Genomic DNA, 19,099 nt, shown 5'->3' on the forward strand with positions numbered 1-19,099 from the left:
GACTTGCATGGCTCTGCCCACTACAACCATGTGCAGGATTGGAGGATGGCAGGGAGGATGGAAAATAATACAATGGCATATAATGAACATTTAATACTATTAATTTCGTTCCCTTTTTTTCAAAAAAAACAAAAAGCCTCTAAATTTCAAAAACATACTTATAGTAAATAGTTAGACTTTTTATATTCCATATATTTATTGAATGATAATGTACTATAGGATCTCTTATTAGATCAGCGGAGCTGTAGAATTCTTCGATGGGTCTAGACAATTTTAATTTCCCATTTGTTACATGGAGGGGCTGCTTGTTCATCCTGGCCGCCCAGCTAGCTTAGCCTTGAAATAACCACACAGAAACTGTATTCATTAAATCACGGCTTGGCCCATTAGCTCTACCTTCTTATTGGCTAACTCTTATATTAACTTAACCCATTTCTATTAATCTGTGTATTGCCACATGGCAGTGGCTTACCGGGTAAAATTCCCAGCATCTATCTCTAGTGGATCCATTGTGTATTTCCAACTCTGCCCTTCTTTTTCCCAGCATTCAGTTCTGTCTTCCCTGCGTACCTAAGTTCTGTCCTATCAACAGGCCCAAAGCAGTTTCTTTATTCATTAACCAATACAAGCAACACACAGAGGGGACTCCCATGTCACCCATTGTGCCTTGTCACCATCTCGTCCCCCCAGTAGTGCCAAAATTGTGACTCTAAATGATAGCCTCATCCATTCCAAATGCCATAACCTCATGTGAGGCCTTCCCCAGACTTCACCCAGAGGCAGCCATTCCCTCCCCTGAACCCCACCCCACTTTACCTGTGTGTGTCTGGTGTCACATTGTCCTTCATCCTTGGAGTACAGCGTAGTCAGTCTCTAAATAATGAGCCACTCTTTAGTTATTGGCTTTAATACTGCCGACTCTCTGACAAAGACAGGGTTCTTGTAGTCTTTATTACCTCAGGTCCTGAAGTTTATAGTCATCATAGAATTGATCTTGAAGGGGCTGGAGAGATGGCTCATCAGTTAACACTGGCTGCTCTTCTGGAGGTCCTGAGTTCAATTCTCAGCAACCACATGGTGGCTCACAACTGTCTGTAACTCCAGTTTCAGGGGATCTGAAACCCTCATACCACCAATGTCCATGAAATAAAATTTAAAAAAAGAAATTGATCTTGAAGGGTTTGACCTGAAATTTTCCAGACAAATTTCATGAATGTAGCATACTAGTCAAAAGGCAGAGGTGTAGTAGCCTCATTTATTACTGCCCCCTCCCACCCCACATCTGTCCTGATGCTTGGTTGGGACAGTGAGGAAACTAGGTTTTCATAGTTTTCTAAGAAAAGCAAAGGCAAATTTCCACAATCCAAAGGGATTTTGAATGAGATGTTCTAGCAGTGCTGACTGCCTTGCTGCCTTATTTGTTGTTTATCTCTTTTCTGTCCTGGAATTCACCAATTAGGTTAGGCTAGACAGCCAGCAAAACCCAGTAATCCTCTTGTCTCTACCTCCCCGGGACTGGAATTACCAACCACACTACCATGCCCCAGGGGTTTTTTTGGGGGGGGGGCGTGTTCTGGGGATTGAACTCTGGTCATCATCTTTACAAAAGTGAACAGTATGATTGAACTCTCATATACATGCATACATACATATATATATATATAAAATGTGTAACTAAACACATATGTTAACCACATTTAGATGTCTTTAAGGCATACACACACATATAAATAACAATCAGTCCTTAGAAATTGGGAATTTTATTCTAATTATTTTCATAGCAATAACGTAAAAACTTAGAATGTGTTTTTGTAGACTTTTTACTTTTTCTAATTTTATCTGTTTTAATCTGTATAAATTGAGTAAATTAAAAACCTAGGGTTTATCTGAAATAGCTCTGTGAGTTAGGTATCTTAAGACAAAATTGACATATTGGAAGGATTGTCCATGTATAAGATCTTGCTACCTGCGTATTGTAAGTCCTGGTCTCTGGCCTCCATCTTTGGAGGCTCCACCCCTGTGCCCGCCAAACCTTGACCCCTCCCCTGAGGAGGGCCAAGGCGGCCTGCCAAAACCAGGCAGCTTCCCGGTTATCCCCAAGAGCTCAGGAATCCCATTAAAACCTGGATATTCTTTAATTCAGCTTCTTGTGATTTGGCTTGATTGGGATTTTTGGCGTTGGCGGAGTGCTGGTGTTAACACGTATGACAGGTTTCCCTCCCTTTCCAAGCCACATATTCCCCCTTTTCCTTTGTTATGTGAAGCCATCTAGTATAATGTTGATGCAATAGTAGAAATGTTTTGTTGATCAGGCAGGAAACATTAATTCTCTCATCTTTGAGGTTTGTATTATGGATTTTTGTAGTTTCTCATAATCAAGTTTAGGAAGTTCTTGTATTTCTAGCTGTCTGAGAGTTCTTATGAATGGGTGTTGGACTAAATGGATTTTCTTTTGTATTTGTGAAAATATTTATGGCTGTAGTAAACTAATTGATTCCTGAGTGGTTATTAACCTCTAATTACTACAGTGAAGCCCATTTACAATTATTATCCTTTGTTATATTACTGAAATGGATTTAATTTTTCATCCATATTTGAATATTAGATACTGCTGTATAGCTTTGTTTTCTTGATTTTTCCTTATCTGTGTTTGGGATCAGTGTAACATTAACATTTGGTTAGGTAAGCATGTTCATGAAGAACTACCAGTAGCTAAGTTTGTACATTGGTAGCCAGTTCATGGCTTGCTACCTATACATGCTTTGAACCCAGCTTGTGTTGTAAGAGACCCTGTCTCAAAAAATAAACAAATCTCTAATAGCTACAAAACCTATCAACACAAAAACTAAAGAACAGTTTCTAATAAGGTCTATCTTTCCAACTACCAGTCACCAATTAGGAAAAGTGAATTTCTAACTAAGCAGAATTTATATATTAAAGCCCTAAAAACAGGGATAGATATCCTTGGATATTAGCAGGAATTTTAGAAACAAATCCTTAAAAAGCATGACTGAGAGATGTTGTCTAAAGAATACTGCATCTTATTCATCAGATAAGTCTAGTGAAGCATATCTGTACTCTCTTCCTTTTACATCCTTATAGAAAATTGAGCGGTGTGTTGTTTAAGGAGTAATGATAAGGAGGAAAGTCTGTATACTGTACACTGTCAGTACATATTAAATGTTTTTCTTAATATCTCCTTTCTATGGTTTATCTGTATAGCCCTGGCTGTCTTGGAACTCATTATGTAGACCAGGCTGGCCTCAAACTCACAGAGATCTGCTTGCCTCTGCCTTCCAAGAGCTGTGATAAGGTGTATGCCATCACACCCAGCTTTAAATTTCCTTAAAGATTTTATGTTATTATGTGTATGGGTGTTTTGCGTACACCTAGGTCTGTGTAACACATCTGTGCATTGTCTGTGAAAGACAGAAGGGGGCATCTGTAAAAAGAATGAGCAGGCTGTGTTACCGCCTGGATCCTGGCTAGCTTACCCCCAAAATAATTACATGGAAACTGTATTCATTTTAAACACTGCTTGGCCCATTAGTTTCAGCCTCTTATTGGCTAACTCTCACATCTTGATTAACCCATTTCTAAAAATCTGTGTAGCACCACGAGGTATTGGCTTACCGGGAAGGATCTTAACCTGTGTCCATCTTGGAGAGGAGAACTATAGCCTCTGACTGACTCTGCTTCCTTCTCCCAGCATTCTGTTCTGTCTACTCCACCCACCTATGTTCTGACCTATCAGGCCAGGCAGTTTCTTTATTAATTAGCCAATGAAAGCAATGGAAATACAGAAGACTCTCCTACATTAGGCATCATGTCTCTTGGAACTGGAGTTACATACTGTTGTGAGCCACCATAGGGTGCTAGGAGTGAAACCCTGGTTTCTGGGATAACACCCAGGGCTCTTAAGTGCTGAGCCTATTCTCCAGACCCTTAATATTTTTGATGCATTGTTGCTTGAAAATAGAAGTCCAATTCTATACCCTAAAAAGTAGAGTTCCAAAGCCCATCTAATGACATAGATGATTCCCACTGAATTTTAGAAAATAAATATTCAGAATTATATTCACAAAAAAAAATAAAAAAAAGAATTATATTCACAGTCTATGGTTGTATTCACCATGTCTCAGTTTTGACACAATTCCCAATTTTGTATTAAGGTATAGGCAAATGCAAATTCTAACAGTAATTCTAGAGAGTATGATTAGGAGCGTTTTGATGTTGTTGCTGTTGTTGTTGTTTATTCCCAATGTTTTACTATAAGCGTGGTTACTTTAAAAAGACATTGATTACATTGTGTTATTTATTGTTTGGCAATTTCATGAAAGTATATATTTTGATACTTGATGCATATGTTTTGATCATATTCAATCAAAATTCTCTCTCCCACTTCCCCCAGGACCAGTGTCTCCCATACTTCCTTTCCTCTCCCACCTTCATATCTTCTTTTTTTGATATACTTTTATTCTTTGAGAATTTCATACATGTATACCAGGTATTTTGATCATGTTCTCTCCCCACTCCTTTCTCCAATTTTCTCAGACCCTCCTCGACACATCCTCTCTCCCAGCTTCAATTTTTAATAACTCACTGAGTCCAATTACCGCTTATCATAAGTGTATGGGTGTGGGGCAAATTACTAGTGATGGCCACACACCCAAAGAAAAATAGCTCTCTCCCTCCACAACATGTTCCTCTCTAACTTCAGTATCATCTTCTGTTCCACCTCCTCCCATCTACTTGGTCCAGCTGGTGTTGCTTGCATGCACATGGGTATGAGGCCATACACCAGAGCATAGGCAACTTTCAAGTTATCATAATATGAAAGAGTGCTAATTTATACTGCTACAGTAATGGTGTCAACTCTCTTTGATCTGTAAGTGCAATCACCATGTTTCAAAAACTGTGACTAACTGCTATATTCTCTTACTGTTGTCTTAATGTTTTCTTTCTTTTTTTTAACCCTTTATCAAAGGTTGAATTAATAAAAGGGAATTTACAGAGTGTGGGACTTACACTTCGTCTTGTTCAGTCAACTGATGGGTATGCTGGGCATGTCATAATTGAAACCGTGGCCCCAAACTCACCTGCTGCAATTGCAGATCTTCAGCGAGGAGATCGGCTCATTGCAATTGGAGGTAATCACACACTGTGAAGTATGACTTAGTGTGTACTTAGAGAAACTATAAAAGAGGTCGAGGGCTTTTCTGTCTTTCTTCTCCCTATATCTGGAACAAGCATTTGCTAGTTTTATAACAGAAAAGCATCATTATAAACAAAATTGTAAAATATACCTTAATACCCTTGTAAAATGTTTGCCAGGTTAGTCCTAATCTCTAAGTCTGTAACATAATTTATCTTGAAACCACTTTACTAGAACTTCTCTAATTTGCTCTCCCTTCTCACCTTCTCCTCTGTGCTTATTATTGAATGTAAAATTAAGAACAAGTTATCCCTTCTTGTACCTCTGTCACTAATGTGACTCTAAATATGGTGATATTAGCAGCACTCACATCTTGTTGTAGGACTAGAAAATTAGTAGGAGAGAGACTAATATTCCTTGCTTAAGAGGAAGAGTACATCCAATACTATTCTGAGGCTCAAATGCTAGTGATCTGTTAGTATGCTGTTATTCAGAATCCATCCCAAAACTGTGGTAAATATGTAACCTGCATACTGCATACCTTCCTGCTGGATTGTTGTAAATAATAAAAATAAAAATCGAGGCAAGTTATTTGCCTGAGTGTATGTACCTAACAGTAGAACTCATCTGTGCATAGCAGCACAGAATAATCCAGGCCTTTTCAGACTTCATAGTACCTGGCCCGCATGTTTTTTTTTTTGAACACATAAAACTGGATATAATTATTCTTTTAAGAATATTGTGTTCTTTCAGGCTAAGACAATAAAGTAGAGCGGGTCCTAATAAAAAGTAGTTATCCTTGGTTATAGTAGAGAAACTCTGCTTTGATTCAAATCCATCTTGACATTGAGATAATGAAAACAATTTAGTTACATACCTGGAGGTCAGTGAAGTAAGCATTTTCATGTGGAAATCCCTCTGATCGTGGCATGCACAGTGCCCTTCATACCACAGTCACCAAGCACTAGTATTTAGAAGTCATTCTGATTCAGAAAACTTGGTGTAGGGTCTAAGAATCTGCATTTCTCTCTACCTTTTTATTATTTGGTTTGTGTTTTGATTTTTTTGTTTTGTTTATTTGTTTTTCAAGATGGGGTTTCTCTGTGTAGCCCTGGCTGTCCTGGAGCTTGCTCTGTACACCAGACTGACTTTGAACTCAGAGCTACACCTTCTGCCCCAAATGCTGGTGTAAAGGCATGAACCACCACCATCTGCAGGAATCTGCATTTCTAACAAGCTTACCAGGTTGTTTTAGTGCTCTGGCTCATGGACACTTAGGACATAGAACAGCCATTACATAGCTGTCTATATAAATGTGAAAAGTTTGTCTCCTTCAGCCAAAACCATGGTTCAATATAAATGTTTTTGCATTAATACATATTCTGTTTGGGACTTACCTACAGGTTTATTTAATTATTTCTTTAACTTTTAAATGTGCCTTTTAAGTTCTGTTTTTAATTGCACAAACAGCAAACACCTATTATCCAAAATAAAAAGTCCAAGCCATATAAATATTTAGAAAGAAAAAGCAAAAATTACATTTTTAAGATATCCAACATTCATAAAAGTACAAACAAATTTTATTGATTGAAAAGTCAGGTATTATACACATTTGCTGCTAAAGTTTCAAACATAACAAAAAAACTGTATTTTTAATTTAATGTGTATGCATGTTTTATGTGCATGTATATCCATGCACCACATACATGTAGCATCTGCAAAAGCCAATAGAAGGAGTCACTTTCCTGGAACGAAAGATACAGGGGTTATGACCCACAATGTGGATATTAGGAATCAAACCCCATCCTCTGAAAGAGAAGCACTCCTAACTGCTGAAGCCATCTCTCTAGTGCCATAGAAACTGTTTTTTAGTGCCCTTCCCCATGTAAATAAATACATTCCTTTTCCCAACCATTGCACACAAATTCAAGTCCTACAGTATATTTTAGTAACTCTTAATTCTTTTAAAAGTCATAAACTTGTCATAAACTTTGCCCTATGTTAATTGATATTTCTTAAATAAATTAATTATAATTCATTTGAATTTACGATAGTTTTAATAATAGGAGAATGGTAGTAGTAGGAATAAGATTGGCAAAATGCTATGTTTAGGTTCAATAATAGAATTAATTTTGCTGCTTTCTAAGTTCATGAGCATGTTTCAAATATCCTGGAAGATATTTGAAATATCCTGAAAGAAAAATTCAGATTCCAGATGAGCAAACCCTGGTATAGTGACCACCTTCACAAAGCACCCAAGGTGAGATGAGGGCAAGTTTTCCCAAAGCACAAATAAAGAAGTGAGATTGGGGTGAAACTTTTGTGTACTTACTGGAGAGCACATTAGGTGACGCTTCATTTGTGCATGTGATAAGCTGCCATACTTCTGGGACATAGTATTTCTGGGTGAAAGTAGTCAAGTTATTAAGCTAACTGAGTCAGGAAGATCCCCGTGAGGAAGCTCACGGAAATTCAGAATTCCACTGGAAAACCTGGCAGCATAGGCATCAGAGCAGAGAAGGTCAGACGAGATGTTGCAGTTCAAGGCTGTTTCTGACTACAGCTGAGGCCAGTGGTCAGGAGTGGAAGATAGAACTGCACAGGCCAAGGGTCCAGAGCTCTGAGTTGGGATTGACAGCTCAAAGGACATGGAAGTCAGCTGTCTCCAGGAACGGGTTAAGAGGGCAGTAGCAAGTTGATTTGAGTCAGGACAGGATGATGTACTTTGTAATCAACTTGTTTACCTTGAAAGCATCTTACCTCTTCTCTTCCCTTCATAGAGAGGTTGATAATCACGTATATGGCTATTCAACAGGATCTGTGAAAGGGTCTGTTATTTATAGTATTTTGTTTCTTATATTTACTTCAGACATTGGTTTCTAAATTTGAACCATTTGCTTACAATTCCTGGAGTTATTTGAGAACTTTCTTCAGTAAAATGACTGCTTTCCATCATTCAAAGTGTGGTTTATCCCTTACTAAACCTGTTTAAGTAGGCCTCTGCTTACTTCAGCAATTCAACTGGGACATATTATTGTTGAAGCCAAGAGGGAACAGGAAGCTGCTAGGAATTAGCAGCTGCTCAGGATTTTTGTATCATCCAGGAAACAGTAGTTCCAGGCACCCTGTGCTGATCAATTCAAAATTTAAGTGAAATATTTTTTGAGGTTTCCTCTTCCATTTATTAAATAATCATGAGGTAAAGGCAGTGTAGGTAGTCTTATTTCAGTAATTTATTAAATAATCATGAGATAAAGACAGTGTAGGTAAGTCTTATTTCAGTAATTTGCATGTTTTCCCCTTTGAATCTTGGCCAGGTGTGAAAATCACATCCACACTGCAGGTGCTGAAGCTTATCAAGCAGGCTGGTGACCGCGTCCTAGTGTACTACCAAAGACCTGTTGGTCAGAGCAACCAAGGGGCCGTGCTGCAAGACAGTTTGGGCCAGTTAGAAGAAAACTTTTTGTCAAGTGCTTGCCAGCCAGGTTATGAAGAAGAAGCTGCTGGGTTGCCAGTGGATACTGAAAATAGAGACCTTGATTCGGAATTTGAAGACTTGGCAAGTGATGTCAGAGTACAAACAGAGTTCAAAGAGGAGGCACAGCCCTTAAGTCCCAGTCCCAAGCGCACTCCAACAACGCTTTCTATTAAACCCCTTGGCGCTATATCCCCAGTTTTAAATCGTAAATTAGTTTCAGGAATCCATCCACCACCACAAAAACTTCCATCTAAAGAAGGAAATAAACCATCAGCTCTTAAAACTTCAGAGGCCACAGAAGCAGCACCAGTGTCCAAACCCCAGGGATCCACTTTCAAACCACCTGTGCCACCACGACCACAAGTGAAAATTCCTTTGCCTTCCACTGACACTCCAACTCAGGCAGACCCAGATGCTGTTGAAAAGCCAGAGAAGGTGCTGCTCCCTCCTCCTCCTACAGAGAAACCTGCTGAAAAGCAAGTGAAGAGCGTGGATCATGGAGAAGATGGAGCAGCAGGTAAGCAGTCTTCAGCAAAGCAAGAAGTAGTAAAAGATGTTACTTCAGAAAGTTCTGGTCCTACTAAGGACCCTTCGGATGACCATCAGATGTGGGAATCATCAGAGGTTCTTTATCGTAATAAGGTAGGAAAGTGGTCAAGAACCAGAGCATCCTGTTTGTTTGACATAGAAGCCTGCCACAGGTACCTGAACATTGCACTGTGGTGCAGGGATCCTTTCAAGTTAGGAGGTCTCATCTGTTTGGGGCATGTTAGTTTAAAACTTGAAGAGGTGGCTTTAGGTTGCCTAGCTACATCAAACATGGAATACCTTTCAAAGTTCAGACTGGAAGCCCCGGCTCCTAAGGCCATGGTCACTAGAACTGCACTGCGCAGTCTGAGTATGCAAAAGGGCTTCAACGACAAGTTTTGTTTCGGTGACATTACTATTCATTTCAAATATTTGAAGGAAGGAGAACCAGACCACCACATAGTTCCTAACATAGAGAAAGAAAAAGAACTCCATTTGATTGAGGAAGTTTCATCACTCCCTAAAGAGGAACATTTTGTTGGACAGATGAGTTTGTCAGAAAATAAACATAGTTTCCAGGATACTCAGTTCCAAAACCCAACTTGGTGTGATTACTGTAAGAAAAAAGTCTGGACAAAAGCTGCTTCCCAGTGTATGTTCTGTGCTTATGTTTGTCATAAAAAATGTCAAGAAAAGTGTCTAGCTGAGACACCTCTTTGTGGAGCAACTGAGAGGCGAATAGACCGGACCTTGAAAAACCTCAGGTTGGAGGGACAGGAACCACTCATGGGCCTTCCTCCTCGTGTGGAGATGGAAGCTAATAAGTCAGTCCATAAAACAACTGGCTTGACAAGGCACATTATTAATACTAGCTCTCGTTTACTAAATTTGCGTCAAGTCTCTAAAGCTCGTGTTTCTGAACCAGGAACAGATCTTGTGGAACCATCACCAAAGCACACACCCAACACATCAGACAATGAAGGAAGTGACACAGAGGTGTGTGGTCCAAACAGTCCTTCCAAACGAGGGCACAGTGCAGGAATAAAGTTGGTGAGAAAGGAAGGTGGGCTGGATGACAGTGTTTTCATTGCAGTGAAAGAAATCGGCCGTGATCTGTATAGAGGCTTGCCAACAGAAGAAAGGATCCAAAAGCTAGAATTCATGCTGGATAAACTGCAGAATGAAATTGATCAGGAGTTGGAACACAATAATTCCCTTGTTAGAGAAGAAAAAGAAACAACTGATACAAGAAAAAAATCACTTCTTTCTGCTGCCTTGACTAAATCAGGTGAAAGACTACAAGCTCTGACACTCCTGATGATCCACTACAGGGCAGGCATTGAAGATATTGAGACCTTAGAGAGCCTGTCTTTAGACCAGCAGTCGAAAAAGGTAAACAAATACACAGATGATACAGAAGAAGACCTTGATAATGAAATAAGCCAACTGATCGACTCTCAGCCATTCAGTAGCATCTCGGATGACTTGTTTGGCCCATCAGAGTCTGTGTAGCAGACAAACTAAACTTTCAAGTGGTTGGGGACAAAATGCATCTGGTGTGCCACGGATACAGCCATGTTTCAGTTCTCTCGTGGTGCGCTTTGGCCTGCTTCTACAGTTGCTTGCTTGTATAAGAATGAAAGGTGGTTTTCCAGCAGAAACATAACGAGCTCACCAAACTGGTTGTTTTGGATTGTGTTTATTCTTATTGGTTTGGGGGTTTATACTGGGAATTGGGTTTTATTAATTTATTTTTAACCTTTTCTAATTATGTAAGCTAACTTTGTGTTTATGTATTGTGATGTCTCACTGTCCTTTTTTTTCTTTCCTCCTTGTTATTGAATTAATGTTAAGTAAGATCCTGTCCAGATTCCTGAAATATTTTCATTCTCATTCATCACGGTTATAACAGAAAATTTGTTGCATGCCTAAATTGACAGCAGTAATCACTGAGGGAACAGAATTGAATCTTCTTTCTTCTATGTTTTGAGGTTTGTCAGCCGTACTGCGTGAGGTTTTGTTATATGGGGTTGGGAGGATTTCTGTTTTGTTTTATTTTGTTTTGTTGTTGCTGCCAAATACAAACGAAAGCAAACCGTACAGCTTTAAAATGTTATGCTGATTTAGTTTTTTTTACATATATTGCTTGCTTCTTATGCTTCTGTGATATTTTTTAAAGCTTTTATGCAGTTGAAGTATAGTAAAATTATAGTAATTAGCTAGAAGAAGTTGCATTGAATAGAGGATAAATGCAAAATCTAGTTGGTGAAGAATTTTGTAGAGAGGATAACAAGATTTTATTACTGAAGAACAGTTAACAGTAGGATTTTGATATATCTTTCAAATGTTATTGCTTTTTTTTAAAATGGAAGTTATGAACATTCATGATTTTTCATCTTTGGTTCTTTCATAGGAAATAAAGCATGTATAAGGATATTTAAAATTTCACAGTACTTGTTCAGAAAATGGCTGCATTGATAACTGGCTTCGTTTGTAGGACTATGCTGTGGAGGGCAGTTATACAGAATATGTTTACTACATACATCCTTTGGTGTCTGTAGCCTTAAAGGAATGTCAATCATTCTGAATTCTTTAATAATTCAGACCATCATCATTCATTGTAAAGAAAAATAAAAATAGACAGAATATAGGATTTGGGACTAGTTCTCTAAAAATGAAGGCCTGCTGTGGTACTGGGTTCATCTAATGGATACTAATAACACACAACTGAGAAATGTGGGAGCTTGACCCCTATTGATGCATCTTTAAAAGTCCGAGCCTGTTATACCTGTAGAATAGAAAAGCGTTTTTCCCTTTTACAATAACACTATGATAACACATAAACCAACTTAATTTAAAACTATGGAACTGCTCTCTGGCTGCAGGGAAATTTGTAGTGTGATATAGTAAAGAGAATGGTCCAGTCTGTAGTTCAAACTCCAACAGGAGTTTAAGGCCAAGCTCTTGAGTGAGCGCTGCAGCATAGGCAGGTCACAGAGGGTCACACAGCTTCTCTATCTCCGAAGGTACCTACTCTACCTCACGGGGCTGTTGTGAGACAAACAGGAGCATAACTGCAGCAGCGCTTTGAGCAGTAAAAAGCTGTGAACATAAAAGGTATTACTTACATGAGAAAAGCATTGTTGAGTGTGGAAGGTTATTCCAGCTTTAAATTCAATAGCTAACTCTCTTGTTATTAAGTGAACACTAGGACACAGACTTTCCTATCTGTGTGATCCCCACCCCATCCCTGCTTTCCACAACAAATCCCAGAAGCTAAAATGTTGCTCCACATCTTATGCTTGAAGCAATCTGCCTGATGTATAGCCATGTTTCATCTTGTAAACAGTAACTTGCCATTGCTACCTGAAGGTGACGCGTCTGTAAGTGGCTGGTATGTATACAGATAAATCATGAAAGTTTTAGCGATGCCCAAGCATGCTCCTGCACTGACTTATTTGAAAGAGCTATAGAAGTAATGCAAAGCTTTAGTTCTAAGAACCTACTCATGCTTCAAAGTATTTATCTCTGCAGATCCACAATCATGGAAAGCTCGACAGTGCTGCTAATGATGTTTGTAAAATAGACCTTTAATGCCGTGCAATATTTTTCTATTAGGAGAGACAGTAGAGGCATCACAGTTGTACTTTAGAGCAGGGAAGGAGGGGAAACTCCAAATACCCTAGAGCATGGTAAGGGATAAGGCTTCAGTTTAAAAGGTTGTATTATATTACATTACTCATGTAATCTTGCTGCCATGCTATGTTATCAATAGCTAAAATAATAATAAAGACTACCACGTAAAATAAGAATATCTTCATTTGATGGCATCTGAAAACAAGGTGATTGGTTCATCTCTGTGGCATTATACCTGATGTAATTGGCCATGCAGACAAACTAACAATCCATTTTTACTAAACAAGTTTGCAAAAGCATTCAGACTTTAACTGTTGCTACCTTACCTTTTGAAACAGATGTATGGATTTTTTTCTAATGCTATAATATGTGGTAATAGCATAATGAGACCTGTCTCAGGAAAGAAAAATTGGACTATTTAAAGTGTGTTCTCTTCATTGGTATTTAGATGAATGACTGGGTTAGACAAAATGAACAACATCTTAGTATTTTGCAATCACAATATGTATGTTTCTTTTTTATTTATTGTGTTGGCTTTTTAAGACAGTCTTTCTCTATAGGTCTGGCTGTCCTGGAACTCATTGTATAGATCAGGGTGGCCTCGAACTCAACAGATATCTGCCTGCCTCTGCCTCTGGAGTGCTGAGATTAAAGGCATGCACCACCACATCCAGCTGTGCTATATTTCTTAGTATCAAAGTTTATTCAACAATACTAGAACTTATTGGGTAGATACTTTCTCATTCTAAGAAAAAGAACAGCCTAAAACTTTGAAAGTAAAATCTATCTAAAAAAATTTTAAAACATTTTGAATATATTTTATTGTAATAGTAAGAAAATAGAGTTTAAATTTTTAAGTTCTCTAAAGTAAGTTTGAAATCACTTCAATTTTTAAAAGATGCATTAATTTCTAAATTGAGGTGATAGTTTTCCTTATCCCCTCCCTCCAAAAAAAGCAAAGAACGGTGGAAAAGGGGATTACCTTCATCCTTTTTGATTCCTTTATGTTCCTTAAGATCTGAGTAAAACATCATGCCACCCTAATCCTGGAGCCACCCTAATCCTGGAACCTACCATGTCTACCCCATTCACAATGATCCTAATTTCTAGATCTTCCAGAGCCTGTTCCGTCAGATGGCTTGATATTACAGCTCTCTTCATCAGATAATTTATCTGTTCACAGCAATTAGAATAATTTTTGGGCAGCTCACTGTTTTTCCACACTGCTAGGCTGTAACAAGTCCTATGTTTCATTTAAAACAAACTGAAAAGGCAAAGAGGATGGTTCACCCTCGCCTGGTGGGGTTCTTGCCTGATGCCTGCAAATAATTAAATATCTACAGCCAGAACAATGTGTATGTATTTTATTCCAGCAACAATGTTGATGAAATGGTTTATGAAAGAATACAGGCAGGCACAGAACAGTGTTCAAGAAGATTTATTAAGTAGCCTAGCTAAAGTGCAACTAGGACAGAGAGATACACTTAGCAGTCAAAAGAAGTTAAGTATCCATTGCTACCTCACTAAGATTTGTGAGTCTGAATTACCAAGTACAAACAAAAGCAACCTCTACTTTGTAAAAATGTTCAGAGGTATAAGTTCTTTTTCTGGAACATGCACAGTATTTTTAAACACTCTATTTTCAGTCTTGTGTACCCAGGATATTAGTCATATAAATGTATTTACCTTCCCCTTGGAAACAAGTTCTCTTTTGCTCTCTAAAAAGTTCTAAATGTTTTATCTTTTCCCTGGAGTTGAGTAACTGGCATGCCTTTGCTAGTCATCTTTGATGACCCCTCAGAAGCAGAAACAACACCAGCATCAATTATTGCATATGGTACTGTGGGCAAGGAGAACTACAAGCCCTCTCTAACCACAATACTTCTAAAGCGCAAGTCCCACCTTTTGATTTTAGTCACGTGAGAGTTCCTCTCCAGCCATCTTTCAGAGCTGCAGACCTTGTGACTATCCAGCAGTTTAATGAATAGGAACCTGTTTCCCTCAAACACATGACTTCAAATCACCAAGGTCCCACAGAAAGATCCATAAAGCAAAAGAAGTATTAGCCACATCCTAACGAATGTGTAATAGCCAATAAGGTTGAGGGGTTGTTGTCCTAAAGTTCTCTTAATGTCCAAGGTCACACAAACACAATTCAGATTAACAAAACTGACAGGTTTTTTTTTTTTTAACAACTGCAGAGTTGACATGTACTATTGGAGACATATTCCACACTGTGTTTATATTCTGGGAGGCTGTAATCTCATACAAAGCACTACAGATAAGGCTTACTAATGCTGGCACACGGAAAAGGTACATCAGTGTTGGCATGCTTAGAAAAACTATTCTACTCCACACACAAGATGACACAGTAACATATACACATTTGTAGATGGGTTTCCTGCTCCAGAAAGGGAAAGTGCCCTGATCACCCTATTATCCTTCTTAACATAATAATGTTAGACATGGACAATTTCATTCCTTCATCCTTGTTTGAAATTCATTTCTACATTGATAGGAACAACTTTTAGGAGTCTAAAAAATAAAAGCAACTCAAAATTAACAAATCTCTAGAAAAACACTTGGATGACCTACAAGTAGATACAGATGTGATAGTCTGATTGTTCACATAGCAGCTCGATAGCCTTTGTTTCCTTTCCCAAAACAGGAACTAAGTTTGGTAAATCACACCATGCTTAACCTTGCCAGTGTAGAAATGCATACTTTATTTTCACCCAGTAAGACCATCAAGTCTATATCTTTCAAAGAAAGCAACATTTGAGTTCTTTTCTCTACTTTCAGGACATTTACTTTCACCCCTTGTTGGCTTTAATGATTGTTGCCAATGATAGGACACAGAAAACAGAATTTACAACTATCCATTTCCAGGCAGGTGGTTATAACAGAATACTAATGCCAGCAAAGGTTTAAGAATAAGTCTGAAAGATGGCTGACACAATTTCTTGTCCTCTGTGCTTGAAATGACTAGCTTTTAACTCAAAAACATTGATACTAATTACAAGTTAAATAGCAACGCATTCAGTGTTGCTACGTAACAACGCTGTCTTGCATGATTGTTTCTCAGACCTCTAGTTTCTTGTTGGAGAGTCTCAGATAATGTGTGCTTTAAACACTCATTACCAGTATTCAGAAAAAAATACAAGATTTTTTTTTGTCCAAGTGTTCGTGAATGTAAGTTAAAAAATTATATTTGATTTGGATTCAAATATTTATACATTTACAATATACCTATTTCGTCAAAATATATTGTATAATATTTAATAAAACCAAATACATAAAATAAAGTTTTCAACACTATTTATACAAACCCCTAGAAAAGCTGCTTTTTCTTTATAAGGCTGTTGGCAGTCGGTCATAGCCATGGAAAAGAAAGTATCACCTTTGGTTGTTTTACTCTTTGCCAGGAATGGATGATGTGATCAAGACAGCTCTGCACGAGTCATTTCACTGGAAACACTGATACACACTTAAGGACTTGGCAACTTAGAGGGTCTCAGTCACTTTCAGATTCTTCATCCTCACCGATGGGATATGACTGGACATTATTCTGAGTGTACATTTTTGTTTTAATGGGGCAGTTGTGGTCCATGAGGATAGCCTGAAAGCAAAATGCAAGTGCATGAGCGTCTCACTTTGTAAAGATATGATGGTTTTAACCCACTGCTGTTAATTGTTATTTTGAAAGCAATTGCCATTTCTTGACCTTCAAATCTCAAATTCTCCACTTATTGAAAAGTTTTAGGTAATAGGCAAGAAGTAGTCCTTGGGATGTGTTCATTGTACCTGTTGTAGGTGGAAGTTGAGCTTTGTGAAACAAAAGATGGGTGGATTGGGTTCAATAAAAGTTAAACTGAGTCCTGTAAGGGTTGGAAGCTGGAGACTGCATTACAACTTCCATTTTATAGACTGCCACTACAGGGAACTTCATGAAGATCTTTGAAGGGAACTCTTGTAAGAAATAGAGGGAATCGGAACCTAAATCCACTCTTACTCAGTTGTGGCTCTTGTTCTGATGGTAACCACTTACACAGATTGTCTTACAATTTGTTAGACTACATTTTGCCATGGCTCTTTAGTTTCCCAGGTCAAACATCCTAGGGCTTTGTTCACAGATGTGATGCTCAGACCATCTCTCTCCAGACCCTAGCTGCCCTCTTTTTTAGCACAAATGTATATGTAAACGTCCTTTGCCCATAACTGTAAAAGGAAAAATATCCACAAAAGCGATGCTTTCTTTCCAAAGCACCCTCAGCAAGAAGTACTGGAGTCATTATTCCTGCCCACCGTGGGCCAAGCCTGACATCCTGTCAGGAACATGAGTACAAGTAGATGAAAGCCTTAGCTTCACAGTAAGCCTAGGTGAGAAGTTGAGAAAGTAGGCACACAGGCTTAAAGAACTTCACCAATGGATATTCACCTCCCAGCCACTACAGCTGGTCAAGTCCTTTATGTAGAACAGTGTATTTGCATAGACTATATTCTCCATGTATATGTCAGTTCAACATATCCAACAATACAATGCAAATGTGTAGTATAACTAAGGGATGGTTTTTTAATGTGCAATTAGTACAGATAATTGTTTTTTAGACACTTTGGCTTCACATTTGTCGAGTCTACAGATCAGAACTTGTGGGTGCAGACAGCAACAGTGTGGCATAATGGTGCAAGAGGCTCAGGCAGCTCCAAGACAAATTCCAGTTTTTAAGAATCACTCAGCAGCTGGAGAAGTGCAGTGGGAGTCTGTACAGACCAAATGAATCAGGTATGTCTTAGCAGTCTCCCTCCTTTATAGGAACCATTCCCCCAAGAAGTAAGTGTGTGTGTGTGTTTGCACACTCACGTGTGTGCAGTCTGCAAATCTAAGTGAATTAAAGTGTTCTGAGCCTGCCTGTGGCAGTCTATCTTGGTGTCTGTTCGTTATCCCCAGCTCTTGTCCTGCAGATGTGATAAGACGCCACTCAGTGCTTAACCCTTTTCTCATTTCCCTAGAGATTCTCAAGTGATCAGATGTGTGACACAAAGATAAGGTCTTATGTGACCCTAGTCAGGCTGTCATCTCAAGCCGCCAGCTTCAAACTTTGCTCCCCTTCCAATTATGCTGCTTGCTGGGTGAATTGATAGTTGTGCTTAAAGGATTTGATTATTAAAATAGTTGCGGTAACAGACATTGCATTTTGAACCATTCTCCCTGTGTTACACAAAGGTTTAGCCTTTGATAGCTGAAGGTAATCTCTCCAGATTGTGTGCCAGAGGTCACTGTAGAGATGGTCTGGGGGCAGTGGAGCAGGTTAAAAGTGAAATCCCAGGTTCCTACCTTCACAGTGACTGTGCTATCAACAACCTTCAGAGCACTGCCTTGGTTACAATACATGGTGTAAGACTGTAGCAGTTATCAGCTGACATGGATTTCTAGGGCACCTACTGTATTTCTGACCTTACCCTAAAGGTCCTGTACCAGTGACAACTCTAGAGGTATGCACAGGTTCCCCAGGGATGGAGGACTCACTGGAGCCTACGGCTTAGCAAATGTTCTTCAGAGGAGATGGGAGCTTAAGTGAATCCTGAAAGACGGGAAGATTTGCAGAAGACAGGCTTGAATGAGCAAATCATAGGTTATAGAGGGTAGTAGGTAAAGCACTAAATCACCATGGCCAGGAGGTCTTAGGAGGCAATGGAGACAGCAGTTGGAAAGCACCACCAAAGCCAGGAGCACCAGGCACAAGCCTTGATCTTTACTTGGTCCACAGGCAGCATTGCCCTCTTCACGACCACCATCATCTCTGCACTCACCATTCACTTCTATAGGTAACCTTGAGAACTCCAGGACTGGAACACAGAATGTATGCTCAATAAAAACTGTTCTGGGAGTTGCTGGATGTGGTTGCACATACCTTTCATCTCAGCACTCAGGATGCAAGGCAGATGGATCTCTAAGTTTGAGGCCAGCCTGATCTAGAGTTCTAGACCAGCCAGGATCCTGTCTTAAAAAGCTGTACTTGGATTAGGGAGATATCTTAATGGGTAAAGAAATGTTTGCCTCGCAAGCATGAGGACCTGAGTTCAGTCTCTAAAACCCACATTTTAAAAACTCCAGTGTGATGGTGTACTCTTGTTATCCCTGCATTAGAGAAATGAAACAGCCAACAAGATTTGGTGAGCTCTAGGCCAGCAGGAAACTCAAAAACCAAGGTAGACACAGATCCTGAGGAACAACATCCAAAGTTGTCCTTGGGCCTCTATATGCATGGATTACTTGAACATGTACACTTTGTGCTCACCCA

The 19,099-nt window shown here is 39.0% G+C and overlaps 2 protein-coding genes across 2 annotated transcripts in view; one reads left to right on the plus strand and one right to left on the minus strand.

The window, feature by feature from the left end:
- The window catches only part of Pdzd8 (PDZ domain containing 8), a 58,184-nt gene extending 46,912 nt beyond the window's left edge, over positions 1–11,272 (plus strand). The window contains exons 4-5 of the mRNA XM_048423846.3: positions 4,988–5,150; positions 8,473–11,272. Coding sequence (XP_048279803.1) covers positions 4,988–5,150; positions 8,473–10,673 — 2,364 coding nt within the window. The 3' untranslated portion in view covers positions 10,674–11,272. The remainder of the gene's footprint in view (positions 1–4,987; positions 5,151–8,472) is intronic.
- A 2,947-nt stretch (positions 11,273–14,219) lies between these two features.
- Positions 14,220–19,099, minus strand: part of Slc18a2 (solute carrier family 18 member A2) — a 33,688-nt gene continuing 28,808 nt past the window's right edge. The window contains exon 16 of the mRNA XM_048423847.3: positions 14,220–16,416. Within this exon, the coding sequence (XP_048279804.2) occupies positions 16,312–16,416 (105 nt within the window). The 3' untranslated portion in view covers positions 14,220–16,311. The remainder of the gene's footprint in view (positions 16,417–19,099) is intronic.

The sequence above is a fragment of the Myodes glareolus genome, chromosome 7 (assembly GCF_982192425.1).
Source record: "Myodes glareolus chromosome 7, mMyoGla1.1, whole genome shotgun sequence".
NCBI classification, from domain to species: domain Eukaryota; kingdom Metazoa; phylum Chordata; class Mammalia; order Rodentia; family Cricetidae; genus Myodes; species Myodes glareolus.